Source organism: Prionailurus viverrinus, chromosome B3 (assembly GCF_022837055.1).
Source record: "Prionailurus viverrinus isolate Anna chromosome B3, UM_Priviv_1.0, whole genome shotgun sequence".
Classification (NCBI taxonomy): domain Eukaryota; kingdom Metazoa; phylum Chordata; class Mammalia; order Carnivora; family Felidae; genus Prionailurus; species Prionailurus viverrinus.
The window spans coordinates 115,281,390-115,300,411 of NC_062566.1; the positions used below are offsets into that span (position 1 = coordinate 115,281,390).

Genomic DNA, 19,022 nt, shown 5'->3' on the forward strand with positions numbered 1-19,022 from the left:
TGCCCCGCCACTCCAGGCCTACTGACCCGTGCCGCCGGTGCTGTTCACGCAGCGCTGCTGGCCGAGGTCCAGGGTGAGCGGGGGGCTGCAGAAGCAGTGGAAAGAGCCTTCAGTGTTCACACACTCACCGTTCTCGCAGACCATGTCCTGGCACTCGTCATGATCTGTGGTGGCAGAAAGACGGAAGGGGGATGTGGGGGGCAGTACCAAGGCGGCTTGCCCACGGACCGCCTTCGTGGAAGGGGGTTTTCTTGTAACTGACAATGAAGAGGTGGCACCCTGCTTCCCCCTCCCCCCCCCCGACCCAGTCCAGTCTGGGGAGGGGGGGGTCCTCCCCAGGGATGCCTTTCCAACAGGTGTCCAGCTCCCCTCACCTCAGACCTGCCTGCTGCAGTGGGAGCTCCCAGCAAGAATGGGGCTGGCTGGTGGGGGCTGGGGCGGGGAGGGGCGGTGTGTGTCCTCACCCTCACACTTCCTGTGGACGGCGTTGTAGTGGTAGCCGGGATGGCACAGGCAGATGTAGCCAGGCACCGTGTTGAGGCACCGGCCGTTCTGGCAGAGCCCAGGCCCGAACATCACACACTCGTCCGCATCTGCGGGAGGGCGGAGCCAAGGTGAGAAGCAGTACGAAGCAGAACGTGATACTAAGGGCTCCAAAGCCAGACCTGCTGGGTTTGGGTCCTGGCGCTGCCACTTGCCAGTCAGGTGACTTTGGGCAACTTGTTCAGGTCTCCTTGCCTCAGTTTCCTACCTAAAAATATGTGGATGCTATTACTCAATCTCTCACTATTGTTACGAAGATTAAGAGGTTAATATATGTAGGTGCTTCAATAGCACTTGGCATGTAGCAAGCACTTAAGGAAAGCTGCTTCTGTTTCTGTGATTTCCTTCTCCAGCTTCAGGATTAGGATGCGGAAGGGCTCATGCCTGAACTACCCACTTTGAGTGTGGGTTCCCCCAAAGTTTCTGGCTTTCTAAGTGAGGCCAGGGAGATAAGCAACTGCCTCAGTAGAGCAGTACTTCCCACTCTGTCCCTATGCCCCAGGACTGGGTTAGTCAAGGCGTCATAGTTTATTCCGGAGGGTTCGGCCTCGGGGGAGCAGAGGGAGCTCAGGTCAGAACTTCAGCTACACATCCGTAGGTAGTCAGCCCCAGGACAGGAACCAGGGGAGTCACCTGGGAGGCTGGGGCTTCATGCAGAGCTTCCCTGGGAACCCTCCCGGAGGACCAGGCCGGGCCCGCTCAGGTGAGTGGAGTCTGGGGAGGAGGGTCTCTAGGGAGGTTACCTGTGTACGTGGTCTGTCCAAACATCCAGGCTCCGTCCACAGGGATGTAGCCTTTACCACTAGGGCAGATCTCGCTGAATTCCACTGTGCAAGAAGGTATCCAAGCTTAGAGACAGAAGGGCTCTGCCCCCATCTTCTCTCCCCTTCTTTCAGGGTCACCCTGCAGAGCTGACACTGAGGATTTGGGACCCTTGGGGGCCTTACCTGAGTCCTCAGCTGGGCAGAGGTCACAGGCGTCTCCCCAGCTGGCACCCTGAGTGCAGCAGCACTCGGCCTGTGTGGTGTTCCGGCCCAGAAGGCTGGAGCAGGGCAGCTGGTCATTCTGCCCAGAGTAGCACTCCATGCGGATGGGGCCCGGGGGGTGGTCCCCTGGCGGGGCCTCAGGAATACTCTGACCTGTGTGTGAGCGATGCCCTTTATTACTGTCTGTCCGTGGCTCTCTAGGGCACCCTAGGCTTTGAATTCATTTTCAAAATTTTATGTTTATATAATAGCACTTCCCAGTGTACAACATGCTTTTACCTGTATTATTGTGCTTGATGCTTTCAACAACTTTATATTGTCACCTCCCTCTCACAGATGAGGCAGTTAAGATTTAGAAAAACTAGGTGACTTACCGCAGCCACCAGCTGTTAAGTGGCCCAGACCCCTGTTCTTCTGCTATCCCCTGCTATCCCCCTGCTATCCCCCACTATAGGGGGTGCCCCCAGTCCTTGGCATAACCATAGAGGCAGCCCTCCCCCATTCCTCAGCTCACACTATACCCCAGCCCCTCCCACCTTCCCTGTTCCAGGTCCTGTTTTCTTTTTTTTTTTTTAGTAATTTTTTTTTAACATTTATTTATTTTTGAGACAGAGACAGAGCATGAACGGGGGAGGGGCAGAGAGAGGGAGACACAGAATCGGAAGCAGGCTCCAGGCTCTGAGCCATCAGCCCAGAACCCAACGCGGGGCTCGAACTCACAGACCACGAGATCGTGACCTGAGCTGAAGTCGGACGCTCAACCAACTGAGCCACCCGGGTGCCCCTCCAGGTCCTGTTTTCTTTTCCCCAAGTCAGAGGAGGCCAGCTGAGTCCTCATGCAGCCTGGGGTGACAGGCTGGACCCGGCAGCTCAAGAGTGGAGTGGACAGGAGAGAGTGAGGCTTAGCTTCAAGGCCTCCCTCACCAAACGTGCCCTGAGACCCCCGTGAGGCTCAGTCTGAGATCGCTGGGCACCTTCAGTTGGCATCAGAGCTTCCCGAGCCTCCCAGACATTCCCTGGCCGGGGACAGGCCCCCACTCCCCCCCCCCCCCCGCTCTCGTCTTGACATTTGCTGCACTCCTTGCCCTGCCGCACTGCATTCCTAAGTGGTGCCCCTGCCCACACTGCCCGGGCCTGGCCCGGGCTCCTTCTCAGTAGCTGCCGCAGTTGAAGTGCTTTGTAAGCCGCAGAGTGGTCATTCGCAACGACTGGGCAGAGTATGGGGCACGCTCACCTCCAGCCACCCGTGGGCGGCAGTGCCCCTCCTGAGCGTCGTACTCCTCCAGGTCACTGGCACAGAGGCACAGGAAGGAGCCCTCCACATTCTCACAGAGCGCCGCCCCACACACCGCCAGCATGAGCTCACACTCGTTCACGTCTGCCAGGCACGAGGATGGGCTTGTGGGTGGAGAAGACGCAGCCTGTGCCCCTGCCCCTCTGCCCGCAGCCCAGGGGGCAGATCCTCATCCATCCCCTCAAAAGAAACAGACTAGGTCTTGGGAGAAGAGCAGAAGGGAGCTAGCAGGAAGGAGGGACCGATGAACAGAGGGCGTGGGAAGGGAGAGAGGCGAAGGGTGGCAGGAAACGGTCACTAAACGGACAAAGAGGAAGGGTTCCTCCCTCCGGGCACGTTCTCCAAATGTGCCTCTCGAGACCCAGAGGTCTCTGGGGAAGGGTGGTGCGCCTTCGCTGATATGCTTGCTCCCCCTGCTGGTAGAACATGGCCACGTTTCTCCTGCCAACCTGGTCCCCCTGCCTGCTGTAGGGTAGAGCTGAAATCCCCCTCCCTTGCCCACTCTATGAGGACCTATTGTGGAGGCGTGTGACCTCGAGCCCTTCAGGAGGAGGGCCCTAGGGCCTCTCTCCAGGACAGCCAAAATCTGTGGAGATGGGCCCAAGGGCCTCCCCTTCCCGGGCCCGGAGCCGGGCTAGCCTGCAGGCTTCTCACCAACACATTCCCAGCCGGAGGACGAAGTCTCGAAGCCCTGGTCACAGAGGCAGCGGAAGGAGCCGTCAGTGTTGTCGCAGAAGCCGTGGCTCCCACACATGGTGTCGTTGGCACACTCGTCTATGTCTGTGGGACAGTGGGGACTAGGGTGTAGGGTGCGCTCTTGCTCTGTTTGCTGGGAATACTTGGACTATTGACACCAATGTCTGTAAAAAGTAACTTCTAAACACAGGACAAGAACACTCTAACATTGACGTTCCTCTTCAATTTTTGTGTAAGCCCTGCTGTTTGGAAAATACGCAAACTTCCAACAGCTGCCAACACAATGTCCTCAGGCGAAAGCAGTTTCTAGCTGGATACGTGAAAATAGGTGTCCTCAGCCCTCCTGCCTCCGACTCCCCATTCCTACTCACCAATGCAGTCTCCAGTCGGAGCCATGTGGAAGCCAGGCTGGCAGGCTAGGACACAGCGGTAGGAGCCAGGGCTGTTCTCACACCTCCAGGCCCCACATACCGAGTCACCATGGTCCTTACACTCGTCAATATCTGTCCCCAGAGCCAAGAGAGGGGGCGGAAGTGGGCAGGTCACTGCTTTGGCCCCACCGTTTTGGCATTACAAGGTCATGCCCCACAACCTTTGGGGTCCTTGATCCGCTGCAAATGACTGTGCTCAACCCACCCCCAAAACATTAAGTTCAGGATCATTTCTCCTGACCTGGCAGGATGAGTGTCTAGGTAGAAAACTATATGCTGTTTAGGAACGCACTGAGCTCTTAGCCTTCTGTGACATATTTTTTCCCTCACCCCCTTCTCCCTACGGCAGAGTACTTTATGCTTCTTTTTATATAAGTCTGCACCAAAGCGTATTTACTGAAAATTGTCTTTGTATCTGTCTCCCTTGCTCAATTTGAAGATTGTCCATAACTGTCTACTTTGTCCTAGCAAAAGACATTGAACCTAGCAGGGGTTTAATAAATGTCTATTGAATCAGTTTGGCTTTAAAAACTAGATTGTGTGCTCTGCTGGCACAAGGATCCTGACTGTCTTTATTTTGTCATCCTTGGATATGTCCGGAGTCAGCGGACAGTCAATAAATGCATTCTCCATTGGATGATTAATCTGTGGAAAGTGCTCTGCTTTCTGGAAGCTGCAGTTCCTAGTCCCAGGGAGCTGAGGACCAGGCAGGGGTGGAGGTGGGCGGACATGGGGCAGAGCCCTGTCCACTCCCCCCTGGCGACCTTACCCACACACTCCCCGCTCTCTGGGGAGGGCTGGAAGCCGGTTTCACACAGACAGTTGAAGGAGCCCTCCGTGTTGACACAGTGTCCTCCCAGACACCGGTCTGTGACTGCACATTCGTCCACATCTAGAATAGAGACATTTGTCAGCAGGCCCAGCCATGGGTCCCTGGGGCCCTAAGTAGTCCACAGGAGAGCCAGAGAGTGTCTCAGGTTAGGAAAGGGCTAGAAGATCTGAGGAAGAGTCTGGAGCTAGAGGCCAGAGGCCAGGCTGGGGGGAGCAGCCCCAGAACTGGGGCACTACCAAGGACAGAAGGGTGACACCCAAAGGATTCAAAGGGCACATGCCTGTCGTAGATACCATGGAGAGGCCCTGTTGAGTGCCTTCCTGAAACCTGTCTCCCTGTCATCACTCAGCCTCCCGCCTCCCATCCCCGGGTGGGGCCAGGAGCACTTTATTTTTAGTAGTCTAGACAGAGCCTCCAGCGCCCCCTGCTGCTGGCAAGCAGACATGGCCCAGCTGGCTTCTCACCCTGGCAGCTGGTGCCCCCCTCGGCGCTGGCGAAGCCCGGTGCGCAGAGACAGAAGAAGGACCCGTGGCTGTTGAGGCACTCGCCGCGGGGTGCACAGTACTCCTCTCCCACGCACTCGTCCACATCTGCAAGGAGAAGGTAGGCAGCGGTGTCGCCCAGGCATGTTGCCCCCTCCCCCGCCCCACTCATTGTCCACGGTTCCCGCTGGGGATAGGGAGCCACTCACCCTCACACGTGGTGCCATTGGCCAGCTGGAAGCCTGTGGGACAGAGGCACTGATAGGAGCCAGCCGTGTTCTTGCACTCGCCTCCCAGGCAGCTGCTCTGGAAGTCTTTACACTCATCCACATCTGCAGGGTCACACAGGGGGGAAGGCAGCCCGTGGCAGCACCACCCCCACCAGGACAGGAACCAACAGGGAGGTCTCCAGAGGACCAGTCCCCTGCCTGAGGAGTCTGGACCCACAGGGGCCTCATCGCCTTATAAAGCAGCTGGCGAGGGAGGCTTCGGGGAGCAGTATCACTGCAGCTCCCTCCATTGTTGCCCTGGCCCAGCAGCCTTTGGCTGGGCCTCTCCAGCTGCCCACACAGTGCCCCTGGGGATGCTTGGCCCCTCCCCGCGACCTTGGCCTACAGTGGCCAAACCCACTGCCCTGACCACGGCTGAGATGGCTTAGACTTTTCTGAGAAGCAATGGGAAAACAAATGAGAGATAAATGAAGGAAATATACAGAGAAGCTAAGAAGGTCACAGGAACTAGGTTCTTTAAGCGGGCCTACAGATTGCCTGGTACAGGCCGATGTTTCCCAAAATATGGTCCCAGCCCCCACCCTTACAAAGAACCCACGAAGCTGCTCGTGGACCAGACTCCCCTGAAGCTTGTGATCCAGTGGCTCATTGGCCCCCTAAACCCAGATGTGTAGTCACCTTTCCAACTCCTGTTGAGGGAGGGGTGAGAATAGGTGTCCCCAGCTAGCCAGTCCAAGGTAGACAGAAGGGCCCCCCGCCTGGAAGCAATCCCTGCCGTGTCTGGTCACTCCCTTCTCTAAGGGTGGTGGGTTGGTCTCCTGCGCCCCATCTGTGCTCCCCTCCCTCGCGGTGGCGGGGGAAAGGGGCTCTCACCTTCGCAGGTGTGGCCCAGGGGGCTGGGCCGGTAACCCTCCTCACAGTCCCTGCAGGAGAAGGAGCCGGCGGTGTTGGTGCAGACTCCCGAGGGGCAGACTCCCGGAAAGGCGCACTCGTCTAGGTCTGGGGCAGACAGCCAGCCAGTCACCCTGTGGGCTCGGGAGAGCTCCCTCTACCTGTCAGGGCAGGAAGCTTCCCACACACGTGGCCTCCTTCTCGGAGCTTATAGGACTGTCTTGGGGCCCGTGGGGAGAGGCAGGCCCAAGCTGGGGGCCTTCTATAGGGCAATGCTGGCACCCTCTCCCCAGAACGCTCTGGGGGCAGCTCTACCGTCAGCTTCCCTCCTGTCTCCGCGACTCCCTTTTTTTCCTTCTATCCTCGCCTCCAAACTTGGGGATGATGACAGTAGATGCTCCCCTTGGGGCCAAGTCCATTGATAAGGTCCTCTAGGCTAGCCTGGAGACCCTGAGCATCAGCCCAAAGCTGGGGGACAAACGGAGTATTCTTTGGGGGGTAAGAAAGCCTATATTCCTGGTCCCCCTCTGCCAGCCCCTCCCTGGGTTTACCTTCACAGGCAGTGCCGTCTTCATTCACCCAGTACCCACTCTCGCAGGTGGAGCAGGTGAAGGAGCCCTCAGTGTTGAGGCAGAGGCCCGTGGGGCACGAGGCCCGGCTGGCACACTCGTCGACATCTGAAACAGGCCATTGGGTTCTGTGTGGGACCCTCTGCAGGACAGACATAGCAGGACGGACGGAACTGACAGGTGGGTGGTGGGCGGGGGGAAGGATGGGACTTGGCAGGATGTGTGGTTGGGTCCGCATGATTAGGGATGTGGGACGACGGCTGGATCAGCAGTGGGTGTGCAGAGGGACGGAGCTGCGGGTGGATTTGCATGGAGGAAGGGTGCTTCAGCATCTATGTACCTTGGCAGCCCTTCTCATCTGAGGCGACCTCATAGCCCGGCTCACAAGAGCATCTAAAGGAGCCCTCCAGGTTGATGCACTTTCCATGGGCGCAGACCCCAGGGGTCAGACACTCATTTACATCTGTGGAAGAGAAGTCCAAGATGGCAGGTTGGCCTCCTCTCTTTCATGTGGTCCCCATTGTCAGGCTTAGAGCATCTCAGTTACGAGGCCAGGGCATCAGCATTCTGAGGGGCCACAGGCCACCCTAGGAAGGCCATCAGGTTGTTCCTGCTCCTGGCCCCACCCACCTAGTTCAGGGCAGGGTGCCCTTCCCGCCTGGGCCCGCTGCAGCTCTATCTGGTAACACACAGCACTTTGCATGTCCTAGAAAAGGAGGCCAGTTTCCCCAGCCCTGGGGCTGGTTTGGCCCATCTGAGGACACCTGGAATGAAATGTCCAAGACCCTTGACTCACCTTACAGTGGCTCTGAACCCTTCTGACCTCCTACTTGCCAACCAAACTGGTATGATTCCATGTTCCCAGCCCAACAACCAGCTTCAATAGGTGAGTGGGCAATGCAGAGACAGGCCGATCTATGCCTGGCTGGCTGACCGGAGTCTCAAGGGCCTGGGAAATGCCTGCCCTCTCCAGAGCCTCAAAGCATCTATTCACAATTCAGTCCCTCCTGGCCTTCTGAACCCTGGGGCTTTCTTCCTGCAGGGACTGAGGGGAAAGAACACTCTTCCTACAGCTGACACGCAGCCTCCTCTGGAGGGAGAAGCACACCCACTGTTGAGTTAGGTGTTGCTGTTTAGACATTGCTGTTGAGATGCAGAAAAGCAGAAGGCCCTCCTCCCCGGGAGGACTCGGCCGCCAGCTCACACCACCAGAGCCACCCTCTTCCTAAGATTCTTGGCAACTCACTCTACCGAGCAGGATCCAGCCCCAGAAGCTTCTGGGACCTTGGGCTGTAGCTCCTGGATGGATATGGTCAAGGAACCAAAGGGGCCCCCACACAAGCTGATTCAGAGGGCAGAACACCAGTAATTGAAGCACACCCATCTCATGGCCAACATCATGTGGGAACCCAGCCAGGTCATGGAGGACAATGGCCTCCAAGCCACTTCCCCCTGCCCATCTCCTTCCCTCCCTGTGTGTGGGCTCAACCAGAGGTCCCAAGGCCAAACAGCCCTCTCACTGCCTTGGCAAGCAGCCCTCACCTACACAGCTCCCGCTCTGGCCCCTGTAGCCCTCCTCGCAGGCTAGGCAAGTGTAGGAGCCGGGGGAGTTGACGCATCTCCCATCCGGGCAGGTGCCAGGGTGACGGCATTCGTTGATATCTGCAAAATAACATCTCCACCCTTGGTCATCGCTGGGAACCACAGCACATGGGTAGGTCTGAGAGGAAGCAAATCCTTGACCCTGCCCTTGGTGGGGGAGAGGGAGGGATGCCAGTTTCTGTACAGATGGAAACTAGGAAAAAGTGAGTCCTGTCTGGTGTTCCCAGCTTCACCTCCCACCCACTGTCCTGGACAAAAGAGACAGAAGAACTTTAGAAAGGGAGACTCCCTGGGTGGGGCAAGAGGCCGTGGTCACCACAGCTGTGGGAGGGTGGGAGAGCTCTACTCCATGAGCTGGCCTGTTGGGAAGGGCCTTCGTATCTGCCTTGGTGAATCCTGTTCCTTTACGTTACTGGGACTGTACGTGCTTGGTATGGCAGGTCCCGGAGACCCCAGAACAGGTCGCTGGACAATGAGGGCAAAATGGGCTCCCCTGCAGCAGGAAATGGGGACTGAGGAGGACCCCCAATCTCGGATGTGACCAAGACCAGCCCTGAGGCTGATGCAGAGTCAAGGGTGGAGGCTGGCAAGGCTTCTTGGCCGGAGAGAATTTTGTTCCAGGTGAGAACCATGTAGGGCTGCCAATGCCCACTCTGGTGAGATCCGGGAGAGAGTCCGAAAGGATGAGCCTGGGGCAGCGAGGAGGAGGACAGAGATCTTGCTCCCGGGGGGGCTGCAGGCAGGGTTCTTCCTGATACGACCTGACATACCCAGAAGTCCTCATTCAAGGCACACAGGGGACTTGGGCGGACTTAGGGAGGTCATAACACAGGGACTGAACTCTGGGTTGGGACTGCAGGAAGGCAGGATGTGCCTCGGGCTCAAGGGTGAGGCTGCCAGCCACTGTTAGTGACAGACTGACTGAGCTCCAGAGGAAACAAGAGGATCTACTCTTCCTAAATCGGGAACTGTCATTCTCCTGGAGGAAGTCCACCAGCTTATGCAGATGCAGAAGACCTACTGCCCAAGAGGAAGATCTGCTCAGCACCCATGGAGGAAATGCAGGCGGCAGGGCCAAGGGTCAGAACGCAGGCTCTCTGCAAAGGGACGAAAGCCAGCAGCTGTTACAGAACACGATATGGCCCCTGAAGCGGAGAGTGAAGATAAGTCTCCTCTGACGTTGTTTGGTCTGCAGAAGCCGGGTCACATCAAAGCCCTCTATCCCAGGGCACCTGGGCCCTCTCAAGGCCAAAACTTCACCCTGAGGGTCCAGAAGAGGAAGGTATACAGAGGGCAGGCGGTTGTTCAGCTGGGTATCTGCAAGGAAATACCCAGGCCCCCAAGGCAATCTTGGGGACAATGAGATAAGGTTCGTCTCTAGAAAGAGGGTGGCCAACAGCTCCTGGTTGGGTTGTGGTGACACTGGGCTAACCTATTCTAAGGATCTCTGTAAAGACAGAATTGAAGAGAATGAGACAGAAGAGGGGGATTGAAGGGTCTAGGACCCCCAACTTTGGCTGCTCATTAGAGAGCAGCCAGCTCCATGGCCTGCGGCCTTAGCTGAGCTACCAGAAGAAGGATGGGCAAAGCCATTGGGAGTGATAAGTGATCATTGCTTCGGGAGATAAAGAGACAGAGGTGAGGACCCTTTTCTAAGACCACACTGAGAAAAAATGAAACCTTTGCAGCTCTCCTACAGGGATCAGGTAGTATAAGAAGGAGATTACATTTACCAGGAGCAAAGAGCCCTGATGCCTGTCCTGCCCCAAATGTTCTGGGCATATCTGTGGAGGTGTCGCACAAAGTGTCCTCTACTGGGCATTAGGAGACTCCTGGTATTGATGCTGTTCACTAAATATTCCAGCTTTCCCCTTGCTGGGCCAGGTAGGCTTGTGCTTCCTGGTTCTCTCTCTCTCTCTCTCTCTCTCTCTCTCTTAAGTTTATTTATTTTGAGACAGAGAGAGAGAGAGTGTATGTGTGCATGCAACGCAAGTGGGAGACGGGCAGAGAGAGAGAAAGGGAGAGAAAGAGAATCCCAAGCAGGCCCTGTGCTATCAGTGCAGAGCCTGACACGGGGCTTGAACTCACGGACTGTGAGATCATGACCTGAGCCAAAATCAAGAGTCAGATGCTTAACTGACTGGGTCACCCAGGCGTCCCGTGCCTCCCGGTTCTTTGGGTCAGACCAGGGCACTCGTGCTGGCTGATGAGCTATGACGCATATAATTTATGGACCAAGGCATAACTGTGAGCAACTCTTCCTTTCTTCCATGGAGACTGGCCGCATTCAAGATGCTGGCTATCCCTTTAGGCTAGTTCTAGAGTGAAGAAACATGAGGCAGGATCCCCAGCTGACCCACGATGAGCATGTAGCACTGATCAGATGTAAACTTTGCTGTGTTCTAAGTCATGAGGGCTGGGGTCGCTTGTTAACGTAGCATAACATACTCTAGCCCGGCACACCACTGCTGGCTTCTTTCCTCGGATCAGAGCCCCAGCCACGATTATTGTATGTGAGAGGTCTGTCAGCAAGTGGGAGAGGGAAGGCAGAAGATCAAAGCAGCCCTTAGTCACCCCATGAGCCAAGGAAAGGCTCTCCCAAATGGGAGTGCATGTAACAGAGCCATCTGCCAAGCCCATCAAAAGGAGCCAGAGAAAGATTCCGGATGAAGTAGATTCCACTTCTGACCAGTCCGTGTTAAGGGCAAAGGCTCTAATGTCACCAGATATCTTGAAGCTGTTCCATCGATCCCTTGGTATGTGGACTAGAGCTGGATTTTTCTCCCTAGTCTAGGGTTTGAATTTAAAGCTAAAATTATCGTATATTTTGCTGGGTTCTAATACCTTGGTAGTTGGGGGCAAGAATGAGACCACGTGACTAAAATGTCACACCTTATTGGGATGAGGTTCTGAAGAGACCCCAGAGGACCCAGGGAAACAGGCACCCCAGGGACCAGCTTGCCAACTTGTCTGTACAAGTTGGGGTCCTGGATCTTCCCTAACCAGGGCTTTATTCTTTGCATGAGGAAATGTGAGGTTGCCCATCTCCGCTCCTTGTGGGAGCACAGGGTGGGAGGGGGAGCGTGCTCAGTCAGGGGCCAGAAGCGCAGGAGACCTGGGATGTGGTTGGGGCACAGCAAAGCCCAGGCAGTCTGCGAGGGGATCCAACCCCTTTCTGTGGGAACCCAGAGTTTCTGGTATGACGGAAATGCCATTGAGACTTTGGATGGGCTGCTGCCCAGAGCACTCAGGCCTTCCACCAGAGACTTTGAGTTTAAGTGGAGAGAGTGGTTTCTCAGTTGGAGTGAGAAGAAAGAGGGGGAGGAAATTGACTGGGCTCCCAGGGTGATGGCTGGGTCTGTGGTTACTGATGGAAACCTGGAGAAGTGTGCAGGCTACACCAGCCTTTCTTTCAGCAGACTGAATGTCTGGCCTGGGCCAGGAACTCAGCCTGACCTCCCAGTTGAGGTGTGTGTCTGGAACTTTTCCTCCGGAAAAAGTTCCCTCCGGAACTTTTCCGGAAGGGAAGGGGACAATCTGGAGGCGTGGACTGCAGCGTGAGGGGTGTCTAGAGGTGAAAAAAAGACGGGGTTTTCAGATGGAAACACTCCCCCGTATTCACTGAAAGTCTTGTTGTACGTGTTAGCTTATTTGGTCCTCACAAGAACCTCCGAGATGGGCATTATGGTTTCCATTTTCAGATGTCAAGACAAGAGTCAAACCCAGGCCTGTCTCTACAGAGCCTATGCCCTTAACATGGACTGGTTTGTATAAATCTGATCTTTTTAATGTCCTGGTATTTTCTTGGTTCATCTCCGTTGGGTTTGCTTTTCTTTTTAATAAAGTCTAACGTCACATCTGTAATGTTGTCTGGGGCGCCTGGGTGGCTCAGTCGGTTAAATGTCCGACTTCAGCTCAGGTCATGATCTCATGGTTCATGGGTTCGAGCCCTGTGTTGGGCTCTGTGCTGACAGCTTGGAGCCTGCAGCCTGCTTCAGATTCTGTGTCTCCCTCTCTCTCTGCCCCTCCCCTGCTTGTACTCTGTCCTTCTCTCTTTCTCTCAAAAAATAAAAAAAAAAAAAAATTAAAAAAATTTTTTAAATGTATTGTTGTGATGCTTGAATGAGGTAATCTGTCAAGTACTAGGACACCTCCTGGCACATAGTAGGCCCTCATCAGCTCTCCATTCTCCTGGAAAATGCCAGGCTGTGTGCCTCCATCATGCTTATGAGGACAAAGAGAGGCCATTCTGGCTTTGATCATGTGTAGTCCAGAGTATGAAAGGGAAATCACCAAGAGGGAGGCATCGAGAGGAGAAGGTGACACCCTGGGGGGGGGGGGCAGACTGCCCTACACCCCCAGCCATGTCTCCCCTTTGCTAAGACCTTCTAGGACCCCGGACCTAGCTTCCCTGCTAATGGCACTGGGAAGGCACACCCTCCCATCATAAGGCATAAAAGCCCATCCCTCACCTCCAGGACCCTGTGCAATCAGGCAAGTCCCGGCCAGGAAGAACCTGGAGGCTGAGAGGTGTCTGGTCCTAACCTCAGATCCAGGACAGGATTTCTTTCCAGAGAGAGCCTTGGTTTACCCTCATTCATTCCTGTCTCCACCACTCTTCGCACACAACCCAGGCCTCTTTCGAGCATTTGCCACCCCAGCCTGGCCAGGAGGCGGTAGTGGGAGAGTTGCCAGGAGCTGGTGTGATAGTGGCAGCTCCAAGCCAGTCTGTGGGGAGACTGATTGGCAATGTCACAGCCACCTCTTGGCAGGGCCTGGGAAAGGGAGCAAGGACTGGGGCTCCATCAATCATTCTTCATTCATTTACTCATTCAGCTAGCATTTGCTAACGTTTGTCCAATGCGGGACATTTATCAGGTGTGTGCACAGGGGTCATCTAAAGATATGGTCCAGCCCTGAGGAGCTCATGGCCTAACAAGCTTTAGCAAGTTGGTCATGGCTGAGGCCGCAAGCACCTCCCAGAGAGACCGGCTTCTCCTCTGTCATATAGGAGAGCAGTGTGACTCAAGGCAGGGGAAGAGGTGTACGGAGGGATGTTCCCGGGGTCTCGTGTGTATAAAGTTGCTGTGCTCCCCTGCTTTGGGGGGCAGACAGGATGCCAAAATATCATTGAAGGGGATGGAAGGCCTCAAGAATTCCCAGACAGATCTCTGTCCATTAGAGTCGGCTCAGCATCAAGGGGCCCAGTCGGAGAGAAGCTGGAAGGGGAGGTGGGGGTAGCCAGCACCTGGGGAGGGGCCAAGAGATGGTAGGGCGGCCGGCTGCCCTCCCTCATCCCATTTCTTACCTTGACAGTGTCCCTTCCTGACCATGATGTAGCCCTGGTCACACTGGCAGTCGTACGAACCCTCTGTATTGGTGCATTGTCCCCCGCTGCACACCCCTGGCTGCTCACACTCGTCTATGTCTGTGAACACACGAAACAAGTCCTGGGTTGGCGTCAGCCCTGCAGGGGTCCCGGGGCATCCCTTCAGAGGCCCAGGACAAGGATGCCCGTGCTGAGGCCCAGGCAGGAAAAGGCATCCTTGCTGCAGCTGTGATTGGTGGGGGGGCTCCTATGCCAGCTCCGAGACTGATCTAGCTCAGGCCCCTGCAAATTCCTGAGTTCCTTTCTCCCAAGGCCCTTGGGAACCCTCAAAGCTGTCTTCCCACCCTGAGGCAAAGGCTGGTCTTGAGGTCACGCGGCCGTCCATATAGCGTGATCCGAGGAGGCCAATAAAGCCCCCCCCCCCCCCATGAACCCCAATGCATCCTCCAGAGGTCTGATCCTAGAGTTCTTAAGGGCCTTCTCAAAGGTTAGGGATTAAACAGCCAGAAAGATAGCATCTTAGGCAGCCGTGAATCTACTGAAGTGGTTTATTCCACTGTCCCAAAGCATACTGGTGCCCCACAGTGGCTCAAAAGTCTGACCCTGGTCACGCGACTCCCCTGCTTAAATCCCTACTGGGGTTCCCTGATGCTTCAGTATGGCTCACAAGGCCTCTGCCGCTCGGCCCCAGCCTTGCTGTGTTTGCTGGTCCCCACTGGTCAGCCACCAAACCTTTGTTCATACAAATGTCTCCACTTGGAGCATCTTTCTTTGCCTTTACGGTCAGCAGTGTCCTACCTCCATTTCAAGGACTGGTTCAATTGACCCACTCAAGGTTGCTCTGGCCCCTCCCCATTCCTTGTCCCCACAGTCAAATCAATGGAGGACTTACTTTTGCCCCCCGGCCCCCAGCACTGGTTCAAACATTTCATGGGGCCCCTACGCAGATCAAAAGAGATAATCCAAGCGAAGGGCCTAGCACAGTGCCTGCCTGGCACAGGGTAACCACCGAAGAAATGTTAGCTATTATTATTCTAGCATTAAACCTACCCTATAACATCTCATCTCCTAGGCCTGGCATGTGAGATCTTTCATGATCTGGCCCCGTCTGCTTCTCCCACCTTGGTTCCTGCCCCCTAGCCTCAGCCACACAGGACCTGCTCCTGAACTTGGGCATGTCCTGCTTGCTTGTCCGGAGTGGCTTCCTGCCCACTAGCTTGGCTGCCTCCTACTCATCTCTCAGGTGAGGATGACCTCTCCCCTCCATCCCATATGTCCCTCCCCAGGGTTCCCCTAGGACTCAGCCACTATAGTGACTGTTCATTTACTTGCTTTTTTCTCTCCGACTGCTGAGAATGGCTCTTATTATCCGAATGTCCCTAATGTCCAGCACAGAACCCCAAATAGTGCTTGTTGCATGAATGGAATACTAATCATTTGTTTATGGACAGTGTTTTCATCCGAGCGGTACTTTGTACCACTGTGGTGCCCAGCGGAGTCATTGGCAGAAGGTGTAAAAGTCACACCCCCCGGGCCCACATCCAGGGATTCTGCCCTCGCAGTACTGGAGCCTGCATTGCAATACCTCTCCGGGCATTTCTGAAATAACTCATCCTCACTTCGAGAAGCTGGGATCCCAGGGGAAGAGGAAAGAGAACTCAGAGGCAGAACCACACATGGGCACTTGAGGAAGAGCTCACAGACCGGCAGGGCCAGGGCGACTGATAGACGAGGCTGAGAAAGCGGACTTGCTCCGTGCAGAGCGACAGGCATAGAAACAAAAAACAAACAAACAGACAAAAAAACCCCAGAAAACCAAAACAAAACCAGATCATAACGTCTGTACAGACAGACTCCAGATGGATTAAAACATGCTGTAAAAGGTGAACTAACTTTTATGAAAGAAAGCGTGGAAGGATATCTTTGTGGCCTGGGGATGGGGAAGGGCTTTTTAAATAAAGCCCTAAAAGCATAAAAAATAAGGCAAAAAGGTGAATTTCAATATGTTAGAATTAAGAATTTCTGTTAAAAAGAAGGACATGTGGATAAGGTTAACGGACAGAGGATGAAATGAGAGAGCTGCAATATCTAAACCCAGGCAAGTATCTGGAATATACAAGAAACTCCTAAAGAGCCCCAGGGAAAACCAGCAGCCACTGGAAAACTGAGCAAAAAAAATAGGAACAAGCAATTTTCAGATAAGGAAACCCCAAGGCTAATGTACGAAGAGATGCTCATATTTATTAGTAAAGTAAATGTTTTTTTTTTTTTTTGTAAGTCTATTTATTTATTTTGAGAGAGAGAGAACCAGCAGGGGAGCAGCAGAGAGTGAGAGAGGAGACAGAGTAATTGAAGCAGGCTCTGTTCTGACAGCAGAGAGTCTGATGTGGGGCTCCAGTTCATGAACCATGAAATCATGATCTGAGCTGCAGTTGGACACTTAACTGAATGAGCCACCCAGGCACCCTGCGAAGTAAATGTTTTAAAAAAAATACTTGGGTATCTCAGTTGGTTGAGGGTCTGACTCTTGATCTGAGCCCACGTCATGATCTCACGGTTCGTGAGTTCGAGCCCTGCATCAGGCTCTACGCTGGCAGTGCGGAGCCTGCTTGGGACCCCCTCTCTCTCTTCTCTCTGCACTTCCCCCACTCTCAAAATAAATAAGCTTAAAAATATAAAAAAATATTTAACATGCGAACAATTTATAATAATCAATTGCATTAATTTTACTTCTAGAAACTGTTACAATTTATATTAATTCGTTACACAAATTAGTGAAATAATTCACACATAATTAAATAATGAGATGCTGCTTCATAAGACTGGCAGACTTTAGAAAGGGGATGTTATCCCGAATAAGGTCCCATCAGGGGGCAGCCAGGTTCCACTGGGCGAGGCACTGAAGCTGACCTTGACCTCCCTCCCCAGCTGCTGGGGCTGGCGGAGACATCCGGGACCGGTGACGCCATTCCCGGCAGCAGCCACTGCCTGTCCCCGGGGCCGGTGCCCTGGGCTGGACCCATAGAGAGCAGCGCCTCTGACCTACGGCACCGGCCAGTGCTGCTGAGTCACCTCCCTGAGGACCAGCTGAGTGCGTCGCCACCTTCTGCTTATAAACCTCTACTGGCTGCCCACTGCCTGCGGGATGGTGTCCAAACCCTTCAGCCTGGCACTCAAGACTTCACACACTGGCCTCAGCTCCTGCCACTTCCTCCACATACCACATGCTCCAGTCACACTGGATTTATCATTATTCCCAGAGCCTGCCAGGCTTGGTCACTACTCTGCCCTCTGTAGAAATGGTTCATTCCCTTTCTCTGGAACACTCTCTGCTTTCTCCATTCCTTCGCTGTGCATGTTTTTGGAAGCAAACCACGCTTTGACACCAGAATGACTTTGATTCTGTTTCTGGCTCTGCCACAACTCGGTACGAGGTCCCTGGGCATTTCAATTCACTTCCCTGAGCCTCAGTTTGCTTAACTATAAAATGGGTAAGGATTTCTACCGACTGGGGCTGGGAAGATGAGCTTCGTATGATCAAGTGCAATCCCCCACCCTGATTAAGCTAGCTGGTTGTTCTCCCCTACTCCCTCTCCCCCATAGCAGGTGAGGAGACCCGGACGGGCTTGGTCTCTGCAGACGAGATCTCTGGGGGATTAGAACCTGGGGTCCCTGGTAATGTCTGGATACACAGCCTCCTGGCCTCCAGGGCGGGACTGTGGGTGACTGCTGGGCTGCCCCAGCCAGAACCAGCAATGCGAGCCTCAGGAAGAGTTCTCCCGTGAAGTGTTCCAGCTGGGTTATGCATCTTAAGGCCCTGCTTGGAAAGTGCCTCATCATATTCTCTGTGAGCTCATTCATAAAAATGTATGCAGAGGGTTTTTGCATTGCAGTACAAATGCTGGAGAGTCAAGGGTTTGTGTTGGAAGCTTCTCTGCCCGGGGGCCTCGTGCGGGGGGCCAGGCCTTCCCAGGGAAGCGCAAAGACTTGCCAGGTCTCTGAGCTGCTGAGGACCCACGCTCCTCTTGCAAAGTCTGCTCCCCCGTCTGCCAGGAGTCCCAGTCGGTGTCCTCACGCGTCTCCTTCCTTACCCAAAATGAAAGCGGCTCCTAGTCACTCAGAATTTGGGGACCAGGCTTTTAGTCCTCATCTCCAGCCATGTTCCCAGACCCCTCACATTCTCAGCTCCAGCCACACCTCTTCGGAGCCTTTGTGAACGTTGCGGTCTTGCAGGTCTGAAACTCTCCTTCTGGTCTCAGCGTAGGGGTCGGCTTCCTCCCAGGGCCAGGTCACTGCCCTGAGTCTCTGTTCTCACAGCTCGCGTGCTCCACACACTGCAGAGCAGTGGCTGGGTGCTGTGAATGCTTGGATCCTCTTCCACCTCAGTACTCTCTAGGGGGGTCCTGTGCCTATCCCAGGGATGAGGCAGACTTGGCTTACCTTGACATTCCTGCGTCGTCCCCGAGGTGGCCAGCGTGTAGCCAGGGTAGCAGAAGCAGGAATAGGAACCCACTCGGTTGACACATCGCCCTCTTCCAGCGCAGGGGTCCCTCAGACACTCGTTGTCGTCTGAGCAGAGGAAGGTGGGGAGGGAGGTCAGGGAGACTTTTCTTTGGGCACCTGCCAGCAATCTGCCCATGCTAGGAGCTGGACAGGGGATGCTGCTGCAGGTTAAGGAGGGGATGAGGGAACAGAGGAGGCCAGGGAGACGAAAAATCTCTAAGGCTGGGGTCATGAAGTCTGCCCCTAGGGCCCATTCCGGAACCAAGGGCCTGGGCCAGTGGCCCAGCTCTTCTTCCCTGCCCATGTCCCCCTCCCCCAGTGGCCTCCTGACCACTTCTTTTCCTTCAAGGCACAGTGGACGTTTCTCTCTTGAATAACAATATGGAGGGGGTGGTTAGTGGAGACATTTCCAACTAGGGTAGGCCTTGGTCTGCCCTGTAGGCAGCAAGATGGCTAGTTGGAGGCGTGGGCTGATCTCAGAGCTGAGGGCTCCAGGAATGGGCTGAAGCCCTGAGGGGCTTTGCACTCTTCCGGAGTCCTGGAGACTCATCGGATGGTGCTCTCGGAGACTGGTCTCCCCAAGGTTAAAGTGAGCTTTGTCTACAGCCACAGCATTCTTTTTCAACTCCTCGGA

At 54.8% G+C, this 19,022-nt stretch overlaps 1 protein-coding gene across 4 annotated transcripts in view; it reads right to left on the bottom strand.

The window, feature by feature from the left end:
- The window catches only part of LTBP2 (latent transforming growth factor beta binding protein 2), a 107,243-nt gene that overhangs the window by 5,312 nt on the left and 82,909 nt on the right, over positions 1-19,022 (bottom strand). For 2 of the 4 annotated variants that reach the window (XM_047861013.1, XM_047861017.1), the window contains 16 exons: positions 18,326-18,454; positions 13,865-13,984; positions 8,497-8,616; positions 7,295-7,417; positions 6,937-7,062; positions 6,368-6,493; positions 5,474-5,596; positions 5,247-5,372; positions 4,720-4,842; positions 3,891-4,022; positions 3,478-3,603; positions 2,764-2,907; positions 1,491-1,682; positions 1,287-1,370; positions 465-593; positions 27-164 (listed from right to left, as the gene is read on the bottom strand). In XM_047861013.1, the coding sequence (XP_047716969.1) occupies positions 27-164; positions 465-593; positions 1,287-1,370; positions 1,491-1,682; positions 2,764-2,907; positions 3,478-3,603; positions 3,891-4,022; positions 4,720-4,842; positions 5,247-5,372; positions 5,474-5,596; positions 6,368-6,493; positions 6,937-7,062; positions 7,295-7,417; positions 8,497-8,616; positions 13,865-13,984; positions 18,326-18,454 (2,061 nt within the window). The remainder of the gene's footprint in view (positions 1-26; positions 165-464; positions 594-1,286; positions 1,371-1,490; positions 1,683-2,763; positions 2,908-3,477; positions 3,604-3,890; positions 4,023-4,719; positions 4,843-5,246; positions 5,373-5,473; positions 5,597-6,367; positions 6,494-6,936; positions 7,063-7,294; positions 7,418-8,496; positions 8,617-13,864; positions 13,985-18,325; positions 18,455-19,022) is intronic. The other 2 variants (XM_047861014.1, XM_047861015.1) reach the window with 2 other exon arrangements.